At 33.8% G+C, this 18277-nt stretch overlaps 1 protein-coding gene across 2 annotated transcripts; it reads right to left on the reverse strand.

Moving 5' to 3' along the window:
• Window positions 1-1701: 1701 nt before the first annotated feature.
• Window positions 1702-17982, reverse strand: LOC133675221 (uncharacterized). Of its 2 annotated transcripts, none has more exons than XM_062096546.1 (22): window positions 17757-17982; window positions 17452-17652; window positions 17152-17367; window positions 16641-16800; window positions 15884-15980; window positions 14075-14244; window positions 12792-12958; window positions 12232-12420; window positions 11987-12076; window positions 10534-10614; window positions 9836-9979; window positions 9590-9672; window positions 8602-8743; window positions 8414-8497; window positions 5879-6040; window positions 5710-5797; window positions 4348-4425; window positions 3674-3740; window positions 3491-3590; window positions 2867-2983; window positions 2719-2775; window positions 1702-1964 (listed from the first exon to the last, which is right to left on the reverse strand). In XM_062096546.1, the coding sequence occupies exons 1-22, from the start codon at window positions 17916-17918 to the stop codon at window positions 1794-1796; spliced, it is 2826 nt and encodes a 941-aa protein (XP_061952530.1). In that variant the 5' UTR covers window positions 17919-17982; the 3' UTR covers window positions 1702-1793. The 2 variants fall into 2 exon arrangements, with proteins under 2 accessions (XP_061952530.1, XP_061952522.1); XM_062096538.1 differs by having other exon boundaries at window positions 12792-12961.
• Between the last annotated feature and the right edge of the window lie 295 nt (window positions 17983-18277).

Genomic DNA, 18277 nt, shown 5'->3' on the forward strand with positions numbered 1-18277 from the left:
GTTTCTTGAGTGGCTACTAAAGTCACCCAATTAACCCATGTTACAAATTCCTTTAGGTTTTGATGGTGTCCAAGAGAGTTTAGAAAGAGTATTTATTTTCTTACATAAGAAAAAAAACAGATTAAAATTTATCTATCATTTCAGTTATGTGGTATTTATATATACGAGAGTTATAGGTGTGTTAAAACTATCAAATAAGAGTTTTAGATTAAATTGTTTTTTTCAACTTACTCCTATTAAATTTAGCCTCAATCACTTTTAAATAATGTATATATGAATATTTATCAACATCTCCCACTTCGTAAGAGGAATGAAATGTGCAACTAAATGAGAAAAGTAAAAGTGAGGAATGTTATATTTGGCCACCATTAAACTAATATAACAATAAAATTCAATATCTTATTTATACCCCAAACTAAATAATCACTTAAGATCAAGCATCTTTGATCCCTTTAAATAATATCAAAAGCCATGCATGATCTCTCACTATATATATTTATAGTTGTGGTTCAAATATTTTTATTTAAATAATTGCTTGGGCAACAAGTCTAATAACATTAGTGTAATTTAACATAGTTTTTCCTTAGCCCCTCATGTCATTTAATTTTGACTTAACTACTTTACTAGACATGCTTTTCAGGACCATATGATTCATGACCCTTGGATAACATGTTAAAGTAGCAACATCAAGTTAAATTGCATGGATTTTATATATATTTTTAAAATTGATTGGAAAAATAGATATCATCATATAAAAATAAAAAAGAAAGATAAATGAAACACTCCCTTTAAAATTAAATATAATTTATATAAATAGTTAGTTATGCCTTTACTAGTACTTTCATGAGATTAATAGTATGCAAGTTTATTGTAGTTTATTTTGATGATATTATGATTTATAGTAAGAATTTAGAGCAACGTGTTGAACATTTAAAAATTAATGGGTTGTTTTGCAAAAATAATGTTTATATACTAACATGAAAAGATGAGACTTTTGGATGAAAAAAATTGTATTTATTGGATATGTTATTAGTACAAAAAAGTATTGAGATGGATGAGAAAAGTATTAGGATTATCCAAGAATGACTTAAACCAATTTCAATCACCAAGGTAAAAAGTTTTCATTATGAATTATATAGATTGACCACTAGCAAATTAGACACAATAACGGACAATTAGAAATATAAAATAAGCAAAAATACATCTTATTTTAGATATGATGATTTGAAATGATAATATCTTTTTTATAGCATAACCAATCCCCTACCTCAAAAGTTAAAATTCATAATAATCATAATACCCATGGTCTTCATGTACATATTATTTCAATTTTAGTATTACCATACTATTACAAGCACTTGTATCACGTCATTATTGCCCACTACAACCACTACCACTCATCAATAAAATAAAAATCATAGTAATCGTTATCATTTTTAGCATCACATTCATTGTGACCATGTCTTCATCATTAGCACCATTGCCATGCATGTTCCATGATATCACCATTTAATTATAATAAATAAATTACTAATATTTTTTTCATATTTTTAATTAATAATATATTATTATGTTTCTTAGATCAATACAAGAATTTTTTTTTCTTTTGTACATCTGTTAAAAAAATAATAAACATTTGCCAAGAAACATAAAACAAATTTTGTAAGAAAGAAAACCAAAATAGAAAGTGGGACCACAAGAGGCTCTTAACTTCCCGTTGTTTTCTTTCTTTCTTTTTTCTTAAATGAATAACCGCTCAGGGAATATAAATGTACATTTCCAAAATCAACCATTTAACATTTTGATAGATCATAGTGTTGTGCAAATATCAGATTGCTACAGGATGGAGGCAGCTGCTCGTTTAAATATTTGATAGTGGACTGCAAGTACCTGTCATCAGCACTGAGGCACAACCTAGCAGTTTCAATCAGCTTCAAGCAAACTTCTAATATATCCTGACATACCTGCACAAAACAAAAGGCAGGAGAGGAAAGGTCCAATGGAATGTTTGATTAGTTAAAGCATCAAATTTTCAAATTGCAACACATGGAAAGCAAAGACTTTTTCTGCCAGTTGCTCAACAGGCTACGGGGGGCATCACCTATATTTCCTTGGCTCCAGATTTGGGGAAGCTTTCACAGAGGGACTAGCTGTTTGGTAAACTTTTTGGGGTGCGACAAATCACCCATGAATTACAGCATATGCAAACTATTAAAATTGTAAATATTGGCTAGTTAAAAGGTGTGCGTCATACACATGATGAGCAGTGGGTCCTAAGCAATCTGATTCAAGATCCTACTCCAGCAAAAGAAAGTCCTTTTAAAGATTGACATTTGGGGGAAAAGAAGGGGTATTTATAATTTATTTATACTACTTCAAAGAGGTCATTGGGGCAGAATAATTTGACGCTTTAAGATGAAAAGGTTACCTGAGTGCTCAAACATATATCCCCAAGATAAAACATGAGAATGGGGCAAACCATTTCCAGAAAAGATTTGTAATGGATAAATAGAAATTTTAGCTGGTCCTAATGGGTGCAAATGACATGATGATTAGGCTGTTGGCATGGCAGGTTTAATGCCCATCCACTGGTGCATATTCTTTGCACTGATGGAGGATGACAACCAATGAACCTCTCTCTATGATAGAAATGAATATTTTTCAAGATCAAACAATTATACTAAAATTAAGTCATCAAAAGATAACTGAGAAACATACCACAAAAGATGATGCGATGCAGTTGCAAGCTTCGAGTGCCATGGTTCCACGAGCAGCCTTAATTAGAATACATCACATCAGCATATGAGAAACATGGCCTATTACTGGCATGGTGGCATTACAACTCATTTGTTGAAAGCTTTGTTACCTTTGGTGGCTCTTGTTCAATGAAACTAATGAGATTCTGAAGAACACACTCAGACAATGCAGCAATTTCATGTACGTAGGATGGATCACCAAAGAATAACAGGTCATTGCCCATAATCTGAATAAACCAAACAGAAAATCATAGGAACTTTCAGATGTAAACCAAACTTGTAAAAGAAATTGCATGTGCATGCAACACTGGACTTGGATTGTTGCAAGAAACTCAGTATGAGACAAACCATAGGTAGCTATTAAAGGCAGCATAAACAACAATACTACTACTTTGCAGTAGCTGGGGGTTTCTTCCAAATTGCCATTCATGAAATGTCTCATTTCATGCTTAATTAAATCCAAGGGAGAATGATGCTAGCAATATATGAACATATCTAATGCCAGAGCATATTCATTTTCATATATAATATCCCAGCTCATATGACATGGTTTTTAGTTTACTGCGGTTAGCTAATCACTAAAAGATGTATATAAAATAAAAATTGTTGCCGACACAGAAATAATATTGAGAGTTGGAGCCAACCACCCACCCGAAAATACTAAGAAAAAGGCATTTCAAATTTTTTTAAGAACTTAAACATGAAACCTTAAATTGGAAGAGAAGTAGAAGTACCTCCGCACAATATGGATAGTATGGGAGCTTATCCTGAGAAAGTGTTGCCAACAACAAAATTATCCCACAAAATAACCTTATCTTCATTCTTGGAGTCATCCTACAACAACATTTCATGAAGATGAGGTTTGTTAAATTAAATTGATAAATTTCAAAACTAAAGCAGTAACAGACAAGGCTTACCATGACTTGGAATAAATGAGAGAGAGAATGCTATTTGGAAATCTTGTGATGCCTTGGTCAGGATTACCTTCAAATTAGAACAAATATACATGTATTTAAAAAAAAAAAAAAAAGAGAGAGAGTTAAAGGAACAGTGTGACTCTGCAGAACATAAATCTTATACATGACAACTTGACAGCATGCCATAGAAGAAAGATTATTCTCATTCATTTTCTTAAGATGCTAAACCATTCTCAAAGGAAGATAAACTCAAGCAGCACCAGGTTTGGTTTTACAGTTTCTGATTTTTTCAAAACCTCTGTTTGATTTTTTTATTAAAATCCCAAGTAAAATATTGGGAATATCAAGCAGCAAAATCAGAATAACTAACCAAATTCAGGGCTATCTAATAAGCAGTTAACATGAAAAGAAGAGTTTTCCACAATGAACTAATGAAAATTCTGACCTCATTACAACAAAAGTTGGTTAAATACAGTATTCTCACACCTTTATTATCCTTTCTAAAGGCTTGTAGAAAGAATACTTGTCTAAAAATTTCAGGATGTCATTTTGGAAAAACAAAGGATTGTTCAGAAGACATCCCAAAGAAAGTAATGAAATAAATACGGCATGTGAGCTTAAATTTTTCACCAGTTATGTTAGAGATAAAAACACTGATAAAAGGTTTCAGAGACCTGGAAACATAACCAAGAGGCTACATAATTTTTGAATGGATGAGAGCATTCCACCAGCATCAATTGATGTTCTGGAGCCTACACAAAGCGTACAAGCCAATTGAGCAACCAATAAAAATCAGAACATATTATTACTCATAATGTAAGACCACATTTAATTTTAAGGTCTGTGTCACAGATTGGACTTATCACATCAAATACATGTACGCATCATAGACCAAGACATGTCACATCCGTGCCCAATTTCAAACTGTTTTACAAACTTTTCATGTCAAGGGCAAGAGTTATCGAGGATAGATGCGCCTACATTTCCCAGCAAATTTATTCACATCTGTTTTTTATGTATGTGTTTGCTTTATCTATGTGGAAATATGATATCAACTTCCTTGGTGAAAGGTAAAGACTTCAAAACAACAAATACAGAAACCTAGAAATCAGATGTACAATATTGAGAAGTATCTCTAAATGTCCCTCTATTCATATGCCGAGACAACTGATCACGAAAACCCACCTACTGTGTTACAATTAAAGAATTGTTTATCACATCAAACTTACTGTGTCCAATGCGATAGCATGGTTAAATTTTAATTTTCCAAAAATGATGTTCAAATGTGGCAATTTCTTTGGAATAAAGCAAATCATAATCATTTCTGCATTTTACTCATTACACAGTGACTACCCTAAGGTTGGCATTTCAAGTTAACAATTTAATGCTCTGACAGTTACTTTAATTTCTATCCAATAATAGCTTTCGATTTTTGAACTTGAAAATGCTTCCAATAATGTTACATGTCAATTTCAAAAATGAGATGGATAGAATATAAGTGGACACAGTTGGTTCTCTGACAGTTATACGGGTTTATATCCCCATATTAGCACTCTGATTTTTTAACTTGAAAACAAAAGAACATGCATATACTAATATTAGATGTCAATTTTGAAAATGGGCTAAACTCAACATCATCCATTCAAAGTCCAGAGCTTAAGTAGTTGGTGTTTCGGAAAAATAAAAACCAAGAATGTAACCTTCTCTGATTAAATTTAGCAATTATCTGAGAACAGGATCAGTTGGCACAGTACATTATGATTTGTGTAAGTTTATAACCAGAAATTTAACATTGCCTAGGCTGTTATTACAACTGAGAGATTATTACCAATAAATGTATAGGATAGGATAGCACATATCAGCTTATGTAGTTCACAACCAAAGCTATTACATTTTCTTGATTCTGTATTATAACTGAGAGAAATGATTTGCAATAACTGAATACTCATAAATTAAGCACAGATGGCAAGCATCAAATAAATTGAATGATCAGGAACTGACTCAAGTGCTTCAATTGTAAGAAATGATGAACTAACCATCTGTCAAGTCAAAACATTCTAGGCAGCTTATTGCAGAAACCACCAGGCCATCTGAATGAGAAACTAAACCACCTAATAAAGCAACCTGAGATATCAAAATGAATGTGATGAACATATGTGGCTTACTTGCAGCACCAGATAGTCACATCAAAGGCAAGAACATTACCTCAGCGGTCTCAATATAAAGATTAAACTGCACAACATGCTCTAAAACAGAAGGTATTGTGACCTCACTAAATGCTATGCAAGATTTGACAAAATTGAGGTGCTTTCTTCCATCTTTCAAAGCTTTGATAGCCAAACAATTGCTTGAATGGACTAGAGTCTCCTGCAAGAAATTTCAAGTACTGGATGAAGAGTTTAAGATAGTAACAGAACCTCTTATTTCAGAACACACAGGTTTCTAGGGTATATTCAGAGTCAATTCCATCTTCAGTTTATGAACTGAAACTGGTTCTGTGAAGACAGTATATAAAAATCTCAAAAAAATCAACAAATTAAACACACAAAATAACTTCTCTCCAATTATGTTTCCTTTCTAGCTAGGTCAATTGTCAATGACTTTAATTTCATTAACTGTTTCTTTGTGAACAATGTCAATAACATAGCCATCATGATAAATAAGTTTGAATGTCACTGGGTAGTTAGACATTTCCACTGCATTTAAACATTAACTATGCCACTGCCACGCAGTATTGATGTATAATCCTCATACAACTCCTCTCTGGTCTTTTCTCTCCCCTCCTTTTCCACCACTAATAATTAACATCTCTTCACTTTCTTCTCTATGCATGGTTTTAAATTGCAGTTATGATCGTGAATCATGGACTTTCATAGTATAAAATAACAGTGGTACCATCGCAGTGGGGTCATTGCTGTTGCAAATCACTAGCAAGACAAATCTTTTCATGATGCATATTTTCTAATAATTCACTAAATAAAACAATATCAACACTTCTAGTAGTTAGACATATCATGCAAACAATACATAATAACTTAAATTTATGTCAAAAATATTAATTTTATTTAAGAATCATCCTGGAAATCAAACATAGTCAAACTTAAAGATAATAATAGAACAAATTAACTTAAAATCACAGGTTAGTACAGTATTAGTAACCAGAATTGAAGTCCATTTAATCTAAATTTCTAATCATAAACTATAAACAATTATAATTAATTAAATCCAAAAAATAAATATAAAAAATGAATAAATTAGGTTAAGAAAATTAAATGTCCCACCACCAACACAAATGTTAGTGATAAGAATTAAAGCTCAATTTAACAAATATTTTAAAATTCTAGACAACTAAAATTGTTAGCAAAAAAGTTTTGAAAGTTATTTCAAAAACAATTTGTGGAAGGCCTTTAATAACTAGAACTCCAAGAGTACCTACCACCCTGTACTCCCGGGTCATAGAAAAAATGAAAAACAGTGAAAAATGAAGATGAAAGTAGGCCCTTATCTTCAAAACATGGGCTGCGACAACCGTTATCCAATATAATGACTTTTTGAAGCAGGAGCTTTTGGAAGAATAAATATTTTCCTTAGAAATTTTAGTTTTTTTAATTAGTTTAGGAATCCTTATGCTATTTAGACTCTATATTACTCATATAACTTTTAATAATGATTTCTCTTCCTATAAGGATTAGGTGTTTAGGAGCGTGGTAGCAATTGTTTTTCAAATGTTTTTCACTCGGAAATGCATCAAATTAATTTTTTTTATTTTTTTTTAAATTCTTTTTTGACATCAACACATTAAAACGATCTAAATACAATTTAAAAAATTAATTTAAAACAAAAAAAAAATCAAATTTTGACAAAAAACAAGTTAAAACTCGAAGCCAATAACGTACTTAGGATTTAGACCTAGAACTAGTATAAATAGGGCTTCCTATACTATTTTTCCAGGACATGTCATATTTTCTATCAATTAATTTAGGTTTTAGAGGTTGTCTAAAAATGCTAAACCTATTTTTCTAGTTCCAGCTTCAATTTTCTTCAAGTTTTTGTTTTTGCCATCATATTAACTGTTCTTTGCTGCTTTGAGTTGATTTATCTTCCCACCCTACATCAGTTTTTGGTACAAAATGCCGTTAGCAATATGATAATAGCAGTAACGAAAACTTAATGCTGATTTTCTGTTAAATAGTGATCGTTACATAAGTCACCCCTGTTTTTTTAAAACAACGCCTCTATATGTCAAATGTCTCTAAAATTCTTTATTTCCTTTTATTCTCTTTTCCCTTCCAATATTTTGAAGGTGCATGAGCACCGCAGCTGGTATATACAAAGTTGTACTGCAACATGAAGATACCTCTGATAACAAAGGATACCAAAAACATTGTAGCCCTCCATGTTCTATACCTTGAACCTCCTCTTGACTGCATATAACAGAGTTCAATAATTTTGTATATAGAATTAAGATTCCCTACTTCCATTGTGAAGGAGTACCTATTACGCTCAAGTTTGGACAGCTTGATCAGTAGAAACACTAATCAAAAGCATATTCCTAAATATAGTACAAACACAGTCATTTTAGCTTCAAAAGCATCTAACAGCATACCAGGAGAAAATTGTATAACATTTAAAAAGTGATATTGTAATGCTGGATATGCTAGAATTAGAAATCTTGTAACCTAAGGAGGAAAAAAGGGCTCTATTTCTATACATTTCATTTATAAAAAAAGGAGTTCTGACCTTGAGTTCATTTATGATACTGAAAGCTCCACGGCATTCAACTAAAAACGTTAGATGTCGTTCCATCTCTGTCCCATAGTCAACCTAATAGTCAAGAGCAACAATAATTGTCAACCGATCTAATGATAGGCTACGTACACATCATAGAACATAAGGAAAGATGTATACAGCTAGCTGAGATTAGTTACCATCTCAACAAAACGAGAAATCAGCCGTAGTGGCTGTTGGTATTCATCATCTTTCATACTTCCAAAATCTATAACATCATGTAGAGACTGAGAAATTTCAAAAAGCAACTGTATGGTTGACAGATTATGCAAATAACCGGTCCTGCACAAGATATAGTCAGAACTGCACTAAGAGTTGATAAAAAGTTCTTCAAACATTGCCATGCATGATAATTAGAAAAGAACATATTAAAGTGTAAGGAAAGGGGCAGATATTGAAGTATAAAGAACTACAAAATAATGAATGAAGATACTGAAAATGGTTTTCCAGAATCTTATTTCACAAATGAATCTACCAATGTTTGGTACATCATGTAATTTTCATACAATTAGCAACAAGGCTGGAACTCAATGAATCTTGTAGGTCACATCCTGTATTTTTGTTGTGTAGTCTAGGATTGAGTATTTCATGTTGTAAGCAAGATTACTAAATAATGCAATGGTTCACCAGTTTTTTTTTTTTTACCTCTTACAAGACCATGAAAATTTAGATGTTTTGAAACCTTAGCAATAGATGGTTCATTTAAAAGAAAAAAGAAAAAAACAAGGAGAAGCAAAAGGTGGCTCAATGAATGAAATGACTTCCAAAACTCAGAAAGTTCCATGAAATCATAATGCCACATTGTTTGTGATTAACACAACTCTCTCAGAACCACTAATGGTATTTTCAGTGTGCTACATATTTAAAAGAAGTGCACACCAAGCCCTTGTATCCATACAACTTATCAGATAACTACCCAGGTCAGACATACTTGGTTGCTGCAGTGTTTACTAAGCCATTATTGGTATGCACCAACCTACCAGACTACAAAAATCCTCCTATAGACTGACAGATATTTTAGCAGGCTCAAGAAAATGAATGGCATCAATGCAACAGAAAGCAAAAATAGTTAGAAAGTAAACACACATTAGATTTACCAGGAAGATATACATAGGTAATGAGAGTTACCTTGTCGCCATACTAAGGATATGCATATTGATGTTACTCCTAGGGTTCCCATACATTACATCTAAGATTTCAAGAAAATGGTCCTGCAGAAATAGATCACAACCGATTGCTTGTTAGCAGCTAAATCAAATTCCATCATGGCGTTGAACCACAAACCATTTACTTTCTCAGCATGTGCATGCTTTACAAGCAATTAATAAAAACAAGGGTACGGGAGGCGTGATGGATTCTGCACTCTTATCTTACCAAAGCAAGTACATCGTGCAAGTCTGTGAAATGAGAAAGAAGCTTCATCAAAATCGACTTCAAGCTTTCAAGCTCATCTTCATGTATTTCTTTATGGCATGCTCGCTTTGAAATACCCTCTAAAATGGTTTTCAAATGATTATCCTGGCATAATCATTGGACTCAGAGAACAGATAACTACAGCACCAAACACACAGAAGAATACCAATAATACAGCATAAAAGAGGCACAAATAGGAAAGCATTGCACTCGGCAGTTATTATTTATTAGTGATGATTAAAATAAAAGCAACATGGTTTTATGTTCTATTATCCTTCCAGAACTGAAGAGCAGTGGGTGTGATTTACAACCACATGAAAGAGAACACCCCTAGACTCACAATCTCCGCACGTGCTCCTTAAGATATGCGCTTTAAATCCCTTAAGCTTCTCAGCATAGCACTGATTTGTATTAAATTCTACATGCTGGGTCTTTTACAATTGACTTGTTATTCTCAGAATCACTTTGCAAGGTGCAGTACGAAGTGGTCACAGTCAAGAAATGCATCTCAGCAAGATATCATGATATCATCAGAAACAAAATTAGGGGTGTGGCTCCAGGAATGGAAGCGACCGAACAGCATGCACAAGAGCCATTTCATAAGAAATTAAGGCAAACAAGGCCAAAAGGAGCCAATGCCGCAACTCATCCAAACTTACCATCTGATTTTGAAGAACAATGTCCATATAAGCATCCACAACCATCACATACTGATCAAGTCTATCATATTGAGCAACTGCCTGGAATTAATAGACAAGATATAAGCATAGCAATACAGTTAAGAGTAGCTTAAGAAAATATGTGTGTGTGTGTGTGTGTGTGTGTGTGTGTACATATCAAAGAACATTCTTCTGAAGAGCTAAATGTTGATTAAACTTGCAATAATATCAGCAGCATCTGAAATTCTATCATAATTTACCATAAGCTCCGCAGCCATTCCGTATCAATAGAATAGCCAAACTTTAACTTTCAAATTAGATACAGGTGCTTATACTGCAATGGCTATCAAGCATTCTTGAAAATGCACGACTCAACAAGAAAATCACAACCAAAAGCAATACAAATGAACACCAAGCGAAAAAGAAAGTAGACAATCCTACCACATGCCCTTTATAATAAGTAAACAAGAATGACATTGAAAAATGTTGGATTAACAGAACAGAATACTGAAAGAGATTTTCTAGAATATTGGAAAGGTAGCTCACACAGCTATTTAAAAGGGAGATGAGCCATTCAAATTCGTATATATTTCAGTTATTTATATGGAAACAAAATATTGGCATATGGGTGATTGAGTTACTAATTTGTATTGTTTAGTTCTTAGCGTCAAAATATCCAAGTGTTTAACTTTATCTGGCAAGTCTAGCACCTATCTCTGCCATTTTTATGGCTACTAAAGTTCATATTCACTGCACTCTAAACAAACTTTTACAACTGCACAGAAGAACAAGCCATGACTACCAATGAAACCAAGCCTCAAGAAAAAGCAAGATTCCCACCAGAACTTCCTGGAAATAAAATATAAGCCAGAAGTCCTTGAAGAAGCCTTCTTCAAAGCTAACGACTTCAAAAACAACTCTTCCACCTTACTTGGGGTTTTTCCCAATGCTCAAGACTCGCACCAAAAGACATGTTCCACATATCTTGGCCACAATCCAATACATGAAAAGAAGGCCATGATGCTTCTCACCACTATTACAGTCCATCAAACAAATAGCAAGTTATGGTGCCTTAAGAGGTCCCCTTGCCTGAAAAAAATTGCAACTATTGATTTTATTAAGAACTATTGTCCAAATAAAAGTATTAACCTTGAAGGGTTCCTTCACTTTCCAAAGACAATGGGCAAGATGGAAAGGTAAAGGAATAGGAGATTGGGCAAGATGAGAGAGATAGGATTTGCAGGAAAAATTCAACTTCTAAGTGGGGCACCTTCCCCTTCCTCTATGCTCGAATTCTATTGAATCACCCCCCTCATTGATATTGGTGGCCTACCCATAATTTGCAGGGGACAAAATCATCTCATAGACAAGTGTACCATACACATTAGGCATAAAAGTAAAATGATTGATGAATTTGAAAGATAATAAAACAGGAATATAAAGCTCTAAGGACCTGAATAACTTTATCCACTACTGAGTAGACAATGTCCAGTTTGGATCTACTTTCACTGAGCCTGAATCCAAGTAACCTGTAATTCAAGCACTGAGCCAACCAAAAAATAATACTAACTCAAACATGACATTTAAATTTTGAAATAGAAAAACTAAAAGGCAAAACTGTGAAGTCCTTGCATGCACGACAAGTATGTAAATACCTATAGTGTGTGTGTACGTGCATGCATGCAACATGGGCAATACCTGATCGAAATAATGATCTTGGCTGCACTCAATCAGATGAAGGATACCCACAAAATTGGACCTAATTACTTCAGTTGGAAGTTCTTTCAGTAGATGGTGAAGAACAAATGAGATACAAGGGGAACTCCCACATAAATCTTCTTGATTCCTTCCCAATCCTAACTCCAGAAGTACAGAATCTACTTGTCTCTTTCAATAGAAATAAGTGAGTCAATATAACAATACAACACAAGCCACAACTAATTCATCTTACAGCAGCAATTTGCGATGAGATACTTCAGTAGTGTACTACAGTGTTACTAAGGAGCACATAGCTGTGTCTCTATTGTAATGAGAGAGAAAAAAAGTCAGAATGAGTTTTGCAAAGCCCAAATGCTAAATTGTTGTACTGTTCTCTCCTTGTACTACTAGAGTTCAGAACAATTTAAATATCAAAGAAACTTTGTCAACTGACAGCACATGGTTTTGCTGCTGTACTCTGACAGCTTGTGTTGAGATTTCAACAATGAAAATTAGGAGTGCTGCTGCAACCATAATTACCAAAGAAACCAAATACTGACCTGAGACTGAGAAGTATTCTCAAATATGCATTTCATAATATATTCAATAGTTGGTTCCATCAGACTAACAAGCAACCTTTTCTTGTCAGCAAAATGTCCATCCTCCTTTGCTGATAAATGACGCATCAATAGAATTTTGGTGTCATTAACACAGGTGACCAGGTGCCCTGCTACAGTAAAATTAACATAATATGTCAAATAGAAACGAGATAGTGTATCGCAACTTTTTAATCCTTTCAGCAGGTGCACTAGTGATGACTGGGCCTGGTCAACTCAAAATGAAACACGACCCAGAAATTTTCCAAAAGAGACCCAATATCAGACCACTTTGTGGGAAAAGTGATCTTTCTATCCCTAAGCAGTGAGAGCATTTTAAATGCAAACTGCATGAGCTGGCATGTTCATCCTTAATGGTGTCATACTTCTCTTTTTCTACATCAAACGACCGCCCCCAATCCCCCATCCATTCACCAATGCAAGAGAGAGAGAGAGATAACCAAGAAAAGAACTATCTCCAGTCAGTAAACAACATTTTTTGCTCTATTTGTTTGACCCCATTCACACATTATCTTTGCCTGATCTTTTCTCCAGTGCTTCTTTCTCCCCTTACAGGCCAGGGGTAAGAGAAGAGGGGTTTATGCAATATAATAAAATGTATGTGTCATTTTAGATCAACTTACAAATGCCATTTATATGTTAGGATAGATTAGCAATGGAAAAGAGCTATGATGAGAAAAATGGAAACAGGAACAGAATCTAAAAGTCATAAAAGGAAAGAAAGAACTCAACAGGTACAGTCTCACAGATGGTTTTTGGATGGTGCTCCTAGATGTGAGCAGTTGAGAATATCACAAGGGCTGAATCTGTATATTCTATGTCGTGAGCATGATGATATAAATAGACATTTACCTAATTTTTAGAAAACCTGATTTTTAATGAAATTCCAATCATTCCTCTCAAGTTTTATCTCCCTCTATTTTCACATCTAAACCCTGGCATAAAACATAAAGATGAACATAATCTAATATGGCCTGCTGCATAATAAGAGTCTATATTTCTAGTAGGACCAAATCAAACTCATATTTGATCTGGATCTTCAACACAAATGAAACCAGCCTAATTAGATTTGAATAAAACTTGACTACATGAATCCAGAAAAGGGTGTGTCAAACCCACTACATAAGACCACACATTTGGTAACTTGAAATCTAATAATATTTCATACTCTGAAAATAGCATATGAATGGCAATAAGCACTTCTGAAATTAAGCAGAAACATATACCTATATCAGACAAAGGCAACTTCCTTGCACAGTGGGCCATGTACAAACGGCAGTAGGCAGATGCTAAGGGATCAACTACCCCTCTTGCCATCATAACGAGGCGCTGGAGACTATCTAGAGGTTGGTCAATCAGAAAACGCCAGCAAGGAAATATAGCCAATTCCAAATAACTGAAGCACAATACCCAGAAACAATATGTGAGAGAGAAAAGAGAACGAAGCTCACAAGACCATATATTAAAAGGAAAACAAAAAAGCATAAACATGAAAGAAATTTATCAAACCACTAGACAGAAAAAACTATTATTAAGAGAATGGGATGTAAATAGAAGACAATATGGATAGCGTATAAAATCTTAGATTCCCATGAGTAGCCCAAGTATCCCTGAGAATACATTAACAAAAGAAAAGAAATATAAGAATAAAATTACATGAACCATTGGTAACATTTTAATATTTTAAGTTATTGACCACCAAGGCTTGAGCATAACTCAATTTTATCGAGACAACCAAAACATAGAAGAAAAAAATAATAGCTAATTGGAACATCAGAAAAAAGAAATTACTAAGATTAAAGGAAACAAGGAAGATCAGCATCCAGTAGCTCCCCTAAGCATGATGTGAACCTATACTGAGCTTGGGTAGAGAAAACAATAACTATCCCACCTTCAAGCGCCATTCAATTTTACCACCCACAGCAAAGTAAAAATGGTTAACCTTATTAACAATGATGATCCAAATGTGACTGTGATTATTGAGGTCTATAGAGGAGTTTACAATAAGTCCTTTGATACAATGAGTAGTGAGGTAGTGCTATGTCCTAAGAATGCCTTGCATAAGTAAAAGTGTAGATGGATTTTCCTTCACCTAGGAATTTGCATCACATTTAAAGTAGGGGATTGTTTCAAATAGTTGAGGTAATCCCCTACTTGAGAAATGCAAATCCCTACAAGGAGGAAAATTTATTTACACTTTTCCTTATGCAAGGCATTATTAGAAAGCAACACTACCTCACCACTCACCTTATCAAAGGCATTATTGAACCGCTCTACAAGGTCCATCTTAAATATTTTTACATGCCAAATATCAACTGCATGTTGCTTCAAGCACAGCTAGCACAACTCAGTTCAGCACACTGGTCTTGATTTATGGGAGCCATTTTAGGAATGATTTTCAGTTTCTTAAACATATCTTGCTATATATACTCAGTTAAGACTGTTAGATATCTTGTTAAGGTATTTGCTTGTTGCCTTTGAACCATCAAAAGGAAATTGGTGCCGGATAGGCACAAAGAAATGTTTAGCCAACAGAGAATAGCAAAAACCTGTCAGTTAATTCTACAAAAAAAATCACAAATTTGGTTTTTTAACATATAAATCTACCACACACACACACACACACAAAAAAAAAAGACAATCTCTACAGATGCATATTTTATCTTAAGGCAAATGCTTGTGTGACATTGTTTGACATAAGGTGATCATTTCAAACTATAACATTATGAAGCATTCTCAAGTTACTCCTGCTTTAAGTTAAACTCCTAGTAAATGCAGCACCTGAATCATAATTGAACTAAACCGACATATCATCATAGGAGCAGTTTCCTGTTCAAGATGCCACTCTTTGCGGTGAAACAAAACATATGAGACTAACAAACAGAGTGCAAACAAAACTACAAACTAAAAATCAATGCAGAGAGTTTATGAATCAAAGAACAAATAGGAGAGGAAAAAATGCTTCACACACTTGGCATAATTTCAACCAAATAAGGGTAAAGAATACAGAGAATATAAGAAGATAAGGACTTCACATGCGTGGAAGTAGCTCTCGAATTGAACCAACTTTGCAAAACCAGTTATTGCAAGTTTCTTTTGCATCAGAGCAAATATCACTTGCTTTAAAATTCTCTGCCAAATAAACAGAACAGTAGTTTCAGGAAAAATTATCTAGCTGCTTCAAAAGGAATGAAAGAAAAGAAAATAATCAAGAATTTTAGCATGCCCAGAGTTGAGAATAGTACAATCTTTGGCTTACAGCAACAAACATGCAAGTTCAAGTTTCAAGAGCCCCTTCATGCAAAAAAATATGAAAGGTAGGACTGTCTTCAAATTATTCCACCCAAGAGCCAAGACTGCAATTCAGTGGGATGATGACTGGGTCATGGCATTTCTTTTCAGATAATTTAGTCTGAGAACAACGGTAAAAATTTTCGAAGGCTTTGTAAACTACAGTATCTAATGACACAACTCTGTTGGCTCTTCAATGACTTCATCATGAAATCAACAGGAATTGTATTTAGCACATTGACATCCCAGAAAGATAGATGTGCACACTTATCGAGATAGTCGGACAAGCATGCTTATATGATATTATGTCAAAAAGTAAATGGTAGAACTCAATAACTCAAGGTACAAAAAAAAAAAAAACATGGGTACTCAACTACTTGTTTATGCAACATCAAACTTGATATATCTAATACTAAAGAGGAATTAAATCCAGCTGCATGATTGTGGTTATCAAGTGAAAATGCAAGTGACATAGACAAACAAATGGAAAAAGATTTAGACCTGGTAAAGAGCACAGAAAGGTTCCATCTTCTGAAAATTCAGCTTTCTGCTGGATGCGTTTCCATACCATATCTCCAAGCATGTCCAATACATCTGTAGCAAGTACAAATAATGTAGGATAAAACTGTAGAACCGATGTATCCATCAAAAGCTTAGCAACCTACACAACAGGCAAATGAAATCAAGTTAAGAAGAAGTTCAACCGAGATTCAAAATACACTCATGGACCTACACTTCTCAAATCAGGAGGATACAGATTTTTTTTACACCATGAAGTAACAGTTGTACAACTCACAATTTTCCTAGCATGTGAATTGCTAGATTGGTCTTAAAGTTTGTATACCAAAATCAAGCCACTTTCTTCAAGAGCAATATGACCACATTATTTCACAGACTGACAATATACATTGATCATTGGCCAGCTCAACTAATTCTCATAACCAATTAGTTAACGAAGAAACCTACAAAGCCAGCCACATCCATTAATGAAATCCCCATTGAAAAAAATAACCTTTATAGTTAACTTCAAAGCTGTTACACGATCTTCAGCATGCCAAGCACGGTTGATTTCATCTTTGAGCTCGTGTAATCGTGAGACATACTCCTGTCCAGTAATGACCTTCACATCTTCTTGGGAAATCCTTTGTGGATCATCCACTTCCTCTAAATGACTACTTTCCGAAGATTTCCGGAATGATGTGCTACTTTTAATGATCACATCAGGCATCTGTAGAAAATATATCATATTTCCACTAGTATCACTAACTTCAGGGAACAAAATCAAATAATTGAAAAGAATAGATAAACTTACAGAAGCAATTGATATCATTTTCGAGACTGGAAATTTTTGCATTAAGAATCTCTTGAAAGAAGTCCACTCCTTGGATGAAACTTGACTATTATTATTAGTAGTAGTATTAGCAGCTTTTTCTTCAGCACTAGTTGAATCCTCAGCGTCTAGTCCTCTTAGCGGGTCAAAGAAATCGTTATTTCCATTCTTTTCAACGACCACCTTCATATAAAAAATGAAAAGAAAAAATTATTGTGAAAAAACAAACAAAAACAGAAGAAGAAGAAGAATGGAAGAAAGATGTGTGAGAATTTCGAATGTTGGACCTGGTTGTGGAAAGACGGCGATGGAGGTAAAAGAGGATGGTGATCGGTGCGTGAGCGACGAAGCACGTGGCCTTGCTCTTCGGCACTGTAATCTCGACGCCGGAACTCCATGCGAAAGACAGATTTTCGACTTCTAAGTTTTTGATCTTTCAATTCCATCATCAAGAAGTATAGGAATTAAATTCAGATTTGAAAACGGCAGTAAATTATAAATTAGTTGAAAAAAACTAATCGATTATTATTATTGATAACAATAGATAGATAGTGACCCGTCGCTGCATATCAAAATTTTTTAACAAATTTGGCAGTTAGTATAAAAATGACCACTTAACATATCAGTAAAAACTTTTGGTGAAATATCAAAAATTTGGTTAAATAACTTTTTTTTTATATATGTGGTGATTATAAACTATAATATTTAATTAAATATTACATTTTAAATCATGATATTAATTAAATTTAAAATTAATTGATATTCGGTTTGTAATAATTGATTAAATTAACTAATTGGTTGATATTAA

Source organism: Populus nigra, chromosome 1 (assembly GCF_951802175.1).
Source record: "Populus nigra chromosome 1, ddPopNigr1.1, whole genome shotgun sequence".
In the NCBI taxonomy this organism is placed as follows: Eukaryota; Viridiplantae; Streptophyta; class Magnoliopsida; order Malpighiales; family Salicaceae; genus Populus; species Populus nigra.